The sequence below is a fragment of the Colletotrichum acutatum genome, assembly GCF_030867785.1.
Source record: "Colletotrichum acutatum strain CBS 112980 chromosome Unknown BDZ83scaffold_146, whole genome shotgun sequence".
NCBI lineage: Eukaryota > Fungi > Ascomycota > Sordariomycetes > Glomerellales > Glomerellaceae > Colletotrichum > Colletotrichum acutatum.
In genome coordinates, this window is record NW_026849140.1 from 83,926 (window position 1) to 91,998 (window position 8,073).

Sequence of the window (8,073 nt, forward strand, 5' to 3'; positions counted from 1 at the left end):
ATCGATCGTACAGAAGGGGTCGCTGCGGCTCGGCAGCGTCGCGTTGCCCGCCGTGGCTACCCGCGAGTCGCGACCTTGCCCACCTAAGCCGCTTCGCGCGACGTCCGCGTAGGACACACTTGGGCTGTTCCGCGTCGCAGCAACTGTTGCGAGTGCTTCGAGGTTTTCGTTCGTCTTGGCGCTTTCGTCCTCCACGCGTTCTTTCATCGCTTGCAGCTCTCCTTTGACGGCCTGTAGCTCGCTCTTGACTGTTTGCAGCTCCGAAGTGACCACGCGAAGCTCTGCCTCAACGTTTTTATTCCGTGCTTCCGACTTCTTCCACGCATCGAACATGATCTTGACCGCTGTGTGTAGCTCTTTGACCTGCTTGCCCATCGTCAGGAGCAGCCCTTTGTCGTCATCCTCTATGGGTTTCGCGCGTTCCTTGGCCAGGGTTGTGGCTCGCTTGGTCGTCGTCCGCCGGCCACCACCAGCAACCTCCGTCGCTCCGTCGGTCGCATTGTCGATTATCTCTTGATGAGTCTGGTTCAGTTGGGCTTTCGCGGATGGCTTTCGCACCCTTCGTGATGGCAGGTCCTCGTCGCTCGCTGCCACCGCCTCCCTCGCAACGGTGATGGACGTCGAATCTAGCTCGAGATCCATCGCGTCGGGACGTGCGCAGAGACGCCACGCGGTAGATCGTGCTAGTGCCACGTAGCGCGTTTCGGAGCTTCTCGACAGCGCTCAACCCAACAACGTCGAATGATTCTTCACACAATCAAATATCGAAAATTCCCCAATCCTCTGATCAATACTACAGTAGAAGTCGAATTTGGTTTGGATACCGTCAATTGCAACAGTGAGGCAGCCGATGACAGTGCATTCTCGGTCTTGGTAACCGATAACGAGCACAGACAATGGCCCATAGCCCCGTGTTGCCCCCCGTCCGTCGATAACTGAGCTATGGCCCGTGGGGGTAAATGCTCTACTGCGAAGAGAGACGTCTTGTGATGTGATTCATCTCAATGGAAACCTGAAAGAGATGGAGTCCTGGCCCCGTTCGCGACTGACTTGTGGGCACTGGATGCTGGTTCGTCTGAATTGTTTTGCGGACACGCGCGGTAAGAACCTAAGTAAGTTGCGAGGATCAGTCTGTTCTCTTCCGCTTCAAGCTACAGACCGACTTTCTCCATGTTAACTTGTGGCTTGTTCTTCAATACCCGTTTTTCAGACTGCAGCGATATGTCGAATAGGCACTTGACCTCAGCTTTGCATACGGTCGTTGAAGCATTACTTCTGTCGATTTGGAATAAACTAGCTACGATCGTTCCGATCCTCATTTTTTTACGCAGATTTTCGGGATTTTCACGATATATTGCTCAATTCATGTTACATGCGTCATGCGCCGCAACCTTACTGGGCCTCTCAAGCAGGTTTATGGAAGGTGGGAGTGCGTCGGAACCAGCAAATTCTCCTGATCAAGACGATCGGAAGCTTCGCGGATGCAGGAATCACCACGGGAGCTTTACTCGATCGTCCGAATTCTGTCTCCCGCTCGGGACCTTATTAAGTGCCCGCATCAAATACCGACACTGCATAGGGAGCCTGGACTGCACCCAATGCTTGAAGCGACTGAACTGCTGGAGTTCAAAGTCCGACTTCGGCGGAAGACCTGAATCCATTCCCAAGTCCGAACTCAAGGCGTTGATAACGTTTTGCGAGCCGAAAGATCTCGGACAACAACCGATCGTCCGAACGTGCAGCCTCCTCCCGCTCATCGCGGTGATGACCACATTTGTGGATGAACACATTCTTGTCGGACATGAGCCGGGCCTGATAGTGGACCAAAGGCCTCTTCGGCTGCGATAGTAGGGTATATCCGTCGCAAAAGACCCAGATTCCCACCAACTCGCCGACTCCTCACCGACCGGAACACACCCGCTCCCTCCGCTGATCGAATGCGGCAACCCGTTTGTTGATAACGAATTCCTCTTGCTGAAGAAGGTAGGTGAATCACGCCAGCACGGATTGTGCAATGGTCCAGAATTCAATGCCTGCTTTGCACCTTGCTTGCCTTGCGCGCCTTCATCAAATGGCCAAACCGCGCGTGTGGGCAAGGTGGGATTTTTGTGTCCACACCAATGAAACCTGCAAGGTATGCCAGATATTGATCTGCAATCTGGCCCAGGAACCCGACCACTCAAAAGTCTACATGACTCCAGTTTTTAACATGCTCGGTCAGAGCAGCTCCGGGGTAGAATTTCTTTTTAGAGGCCCCCTAGGAGCGCTGCACCAGCACCTTCCAGAAGGTTAATTCGGCCCTGTGATTTAACTGTAACTAAATCCTTATTCTTGGTTGTAGCGATGGAACTCTGCAATCGTCCTTGCGCAGGTTTCATCAAGCCCCGGCGACTTTCACTGCTTGGTGAGATGAACAGCTGAGAATAGGGCGGGCAGCGTCGCATATTGAAATGAATTTTTGGCAACTTTTGCCTATTCTTAGCTAATGAGTTCGGTCGCAGACTGAGCTTAAGCAACCCGACGTCACTGTTATGAACAGGAGTAAGGATACAGTCTATACATATTTCCTACTTCTAGGATTCCACATGAACTCATCATAGGAATGACTTCAATGTCTCAAGGGCTTGTGGCAGGGTGAGATCTTCACACGCTGTCGAGTCAATCCTCACGATAAGGCCCGTCTTCTACCTGTCGGGTAGAACTATGCATTACCTACGCGTAATTATGTCACTGCTCAGTGATTGATGTCTGAGGCCTACCACACCATGGACGTTGAGAACATCGTTACCTCGACGCAAAGACCGAGGCCTCTTCAGCGAAATAGCACAATGCGCTGATGCTATAACTTGTATGATAGCTCAGCTTGAGATGCAGGAAGAGTTATTTCGTGGTTTCGCCGTCATCTGTGACCTATGATGCCGGCACTACTAGTAATATCACCGAGCCTCCCAAGTCGCTACTAGAGCACTGCAAAGCATGTCTCATAAGTATCGTTGATTTCAAAATGGATATTGGAGTACCAGAAATGTGACACGAGTCTCGCTGTATGGTGGTGTTGCTTGGTATGATCGTTGTTGCGATTATGCTTAATTCCATAGGCATCATGAAGATTTGTCAAGTCCTCACCTCGTGAGTTTAAACAGCGCGAGATCCTCTCGCCGAATGGGTCACGCCAATTTTACACTGCGCTGCTTGTTGGCAAAGGGCTTCTTCGTCGGCCTTCTCCCCTGACTGGATGCGCAGTGCCTCATGATTCTTTTCGAGAAACCTAGATGGCTCGTCACGTTGGCTTAACTAAACGCCCGACTTGATTTTTGACGAACAAGATTAGCCCATGCATTTATCCATGCACCGGTGGATTTCCGACGAAGAACCTATCGCAAGCACGACGGCAGCAATTAACGACATATAACATACCGTATGACAGAAGGACTAGCAACTAACAGCGCGCATATGAACTTGAAGTCATCGCGAATGAACACGTTAGTTGACTTGATACTTCTATATTGAATGCGTTCGTAAACATCCTTTGTTCGAAGGTACTTATGATTGAAGATCCGGATGGTTCTCAAAAGAATTCCTGGGGAATGTCCTTCATAGAAGGAATCAAAACTTCTAAAGCCCGCCGTCACGACGACGCGAATAAGGCCCTTGTAAAATTTCTACCCGTAAAGTCTCTGACGAATCTGAACGATCAAAATCTATGATATATTTTATAAATGACAATATCTCGGAGCCTTATTTTCTCTACACTTGCATATACGGATACAGAAACTACGGGAATGATTGTAGACAGACTTGGCTCTGAACAACGTAGAGCAAAGCAATCGGCTTTACTTAGTTACTTTCCCTCAAAAAGGAGAAAAGCTAGCGAGCTTTCTCTTAAGCAAGGTTAAATGTCTACAAAACGCCAAAATACCAGCCGCTAGTATGTTTAGTCTGTCTTGAGCACTTTTGTCTCATCATGATGAGTCCATATTAAACAAAGACGAAGTATTTTCGGGGGCTTGAATGTTACACAATGATCAAAGTTGCCGGTGCAAATAACTCATGAATCCGATATCGTAGGATTTACATTCAGTCCTCTAGCATTTGATATATTGCAGTCATTACACGGCTATTATTCTGTTTGTACAGAGTCACGAATCAACCCCCTGTCCATCTCAGCTGTGGCTTCTCGGTTGCGGGGCAGCAGCGGTAAAACACTCAGTAATTTTCTTGACCCCTTTTTCACTTTGCGCCAACTGCCAGGAATGTTAACGAAAATCTACCTAATGGGAGCCTCATGCGACTAAACTGCTGACTTACCGTCAAAGTTCAGCATTCTAAGCACCTTTACGACCAATGTTATCGATTGCACATTGTGCTAGACTGTTTCATAACTGCCGGCGATGTCTTTTAAGTCTCCCTCTCGAGTTGCTGCAGCGCATTATCTTGGAAACGATTCCTGAGTCGATCGAGAATGTTGCACTCACTTGCAAGAGGTTGCACGAAGCGAGTGAGAGGTACCTGGAACAGCACAATATTCTTCAACGCCGATTTCGTCACTTTGCTTTCGATGTGGCTGGGTAGGTTCTTCACGATGCGCCCAGAAAAGTCGACGATAGAACTCGTTTGCGCTGGCATGGCGACTGGAATAATCTAGCTGGCGAGGGTGTGCTATTCCATAGTTCTGGAGATGATGAGGGTGTTCACGCGTCTGAGACTTTGGTTGTCAATGGTCTCAATCTCCTCATGAAAATCATCCAGAACCCAATAATTTCTCGTTATATCCAAGTCGCGGATCTCAAAATTGCTTTCGGCAACGGGCAGTACCCTACACGAGATATTTCGCACTTGTCGCCGCTCACGCGAGATGAAGATATCAAAGCACTTTAAGAATTCGTTCATGAGTCTCCTTATCTGAAAGAGATTGGCGAAGACCCCGATTTCTGAGAGGATATGATGCGGATTCAGGCTTTAGGACATGCCGAAGTCCTTCTTCTCACCTTGTTGACCAACGTGCGAGAGCTTGGGCTGCCTACCAAATGACGCTAACTCGGGCTACGTGGGGAAGATCCAAGCGGAACTGAACAAGACCTTCGTACTTGGCAGGTGCTTGATCATATTGTGTCTCGTGCTAACGAACGTGGCGCAAGAAACGCGGCACTTTCGAAGCTCAAAATTCTTCGACCATTCGTTGCACGTGGCTACTGTTGGAGAAGTAGGCATGCAATGACCTTGAACACACCGTTCTTGGCCATCAAGTCTCTTCGAGAAGCTACATCGGAGGCTGTGTTGCCACTGACGACGGTGGTGTGAGCCTACTCTGTTCACCAGAGTACTCGGACTATAGCCCGCATTTAAGAAAGCTGGACTTAGTGGGCTGTACAATTGGGCGAGGGGAGCTGCGTGCTTTGCTGTCCCGCATTCCCAAACTGAAGTGATTACGCTACGTACATGAGACGAAATGGCACGAATGTGGCATGTACTTTGACCCAGGACAGGCCCTCAGTACCATCATGGACTGCAGCGGCGAGACACTGAAAGAGTTTACGGTGCACACCATAACGCAAATAGAAGCAATAGAGAGTACCCTCACCGATATGAAGGGCTTCAAGCGCCTTCAATACCTCAAGATTGATGCCGGCATGCTCATGGGGACAGAGTTCCGCAGAGATGTTATCAAAGAGGAGTTCCCCCTCCAACCGCTCAGCGTGCCGCTTGACAAGATAGCTGCACCACGGCTAGTGAACATACTTCCTCCATCGATCAAATTGGTCCGGATTCTGGCGCAGCCCTGGGACTGTGACGAATCAGATCCTAGGGTAACGAAATGCCTTGGAGTTTTGTTTGATGGTTTCCGTCAAACAAGGCATCGTGAACAAAGGCTACCGAAATTGAGGAAGATCGTTTTCTCAGCCCTGGGAAACGGTATCAACAAAAGTTTCTTGGACAAGTACGATGCCAATTGGGTCACAATTTCCTCGCATAAGAGGAGGAAGAAGACATTGAATCAGAAGATGATGAATAGGTAGAAGCTAAGAAAAGAGATGGTCGAAAATGGGTACGCCTCAGTATGCTTGAAGCGTAAAACACCACCTTGAAGCCTCGTGGGAGACCAACAAGCAATCTTGAGCGACGACTTGCCCACATCACAGCAGTGACGCCGGTGAGCCTCAATCACCCAAATACTCTCATCTGTATATAAAACCCCTTCAGCTAATTGAATCAGTGAATTGTAAAGCTCTGATCGGGACAATGCACGCCGAGAAAGCAAGCTGTGAACATTTGTTTCGTCGTTCTTTTCCCCACACTTCCAACGGCTGTGGATGTAAGCGAGCTACACCCCGGAATAAACAAGGGGGGTGTTGCATTAGTTCCTTGATCAGGTGAACGGGCATGTTGGAATTAGGACGTCTGCAGTTACGCGTATTCATTCTGACAAAGCTTCCTACATGCAAGCAGGATTCAGTGCATTGCGGATGCTTGCTTTGTTCTCGTTCCTGGTGAGAAGAATACAAGTGCCGAGATTCGTACAAGCGCAGAGGGGTTTACCCCACATCGCATCAACTTCATCTTGTGAGTAGCTCGAAGTACCAGACGCGAGACTAGTCCTTGGACCTGGTTGGGTTCTCTTTGGTCGTCAGTGCTAAGACACCGTCAGAGACTGCTTGTTGTCACTCAGGCCAAACAAAGTGGCCCGATCTCGTTCTTATTTGCACCGAGGGACGTTGGTCAGTTTCCTCGGTGCACCATTGTACGAATGCAAGTTTCGTGCCCAGCTCTGTCTCTATCAAGCTCAATGATGGAGCTTTACCCTCATCTTATTCTACTCGAATCGTGAAAAAAGGCTCTCCATGGTCTGTTGGTTTAGCTGCTGTGCAAGACAACAAGAGTCTAATCTTTACTCAAGCCGTTCTCAGAATGACCACACTACGCCATGTAGTCGGCTTTTTTGCCATGCTCCTCGCTAGTTGCCAACCCATCCGAGCCTCAAACTACACACGATCCCCGGATAACTTCCTCCACCCACCATCCCGAGAGCGTCCAAAGTTCAGGTACTGGCTCCCAGACGCCAGTGTAGACGCCGGGACTGTGGAAGCAGACATAAAGGCAGCTGGTGATATTGGAGCTGGGGGTGTGGAATTCTTGCCGTTCTACAACTATGGAGGAGAACTTGGGCCCGCTCCAATCGGGGTAAATTGGTCTACCTACGGCTTTGGTACACCCGCTCACCTCAGTCTCTTCACATCGGCTTTGAAAGCCCATAAGCATGCGGGCTTGGTCATGGACTTTTCACTTGGGCCAAATCAGGGACAAGGCATTCCGGCTCATCCTGAAGATGAGGGATTGCAGTGGGACTTGGTACGTGCATGCAAATCTTCCACAACTCTCGACCATAGAACCAGCTGAGTCCATATTACTGAACTCCCTACAAACGACAAAGAAAGACGGAAACCAAATTCGACTTCTACTGTAGTATTGATCAGAGGATTGGGGAATTTTCGATATTTGATTGTGTGAAGAATCATTCGACGTTGTTGGGTTGAGCGCTGTCGAGAAGCTCCGAAACGCGCTACGTGGCACTAGCACGATCTACCGCGTGGCGTCTCTGCGCACGTCCCGACGCGATGGATCTCGAGCCAGATTCGACGTCCATCACCGTTGCGAGGGAGGCGGTGGCAGCGAGCGACGAGGACCTGCCATCACGAAGGGTGCGAAAGCCATCCGCGAAAGCCCAACTGAACCAGACTCATCAAGAGATAATCGACAATGCGACCGACGGAGCGACGGAGGTTGCTGGTGGTGGCCGGCGGACGACGACCAAGCGAGCCACAACCCTGGCCAAGGAACGCGCGAAACCCATAGAGGATGACGACAAAGGGCTGCTCCTGACGATGGGCAAGCAGGTCAAAGAGCTACACACAGCGGTCAAGATCATGTTCGATGCGTGGAAGAAGTCGGAAGCACGGAATAAAAACGTTGAGGCAGAGCTTCGCGTGGTCACTTCGGAGCTGCAAACAGTCAAGAGCGAGCTACAGGCCGTCAAAGGAGAGCTGCAAGCGATGAAAGAACGCGTGGAGGACGAAA

General features: G+C 49.9%; 1 protein-coding gene across 1 annotated transcript; it reads left to right on the plus strand.

Moving 5' to 3' along the window:
* Positions 1-5,465: 5,465 nt before the first annotated feature.
* BDZ83DRAFT_734907 (uncharacterized protein) lies at positions 5,466-7,497 on the plus strand (the record flags this gene model as incomplete). The annotated part of the gene is made up of 3 exons (XM_060512957.1): positions 5,466-5,807; positions 6,595-7,347; positions 7,386-7,497. 3 exons carry the CDS (start codon positions 5,466-5,468, stop codon positions 7,407-7,409), a joined length of 1,119 nt encoding a protein of 372 aa, XP_060359463.1. The 3' UTR covers positions 7,410-7,497.
* Between the last annotated feature and the right edge of the window lie 576 nt (positions 7,498-8,073).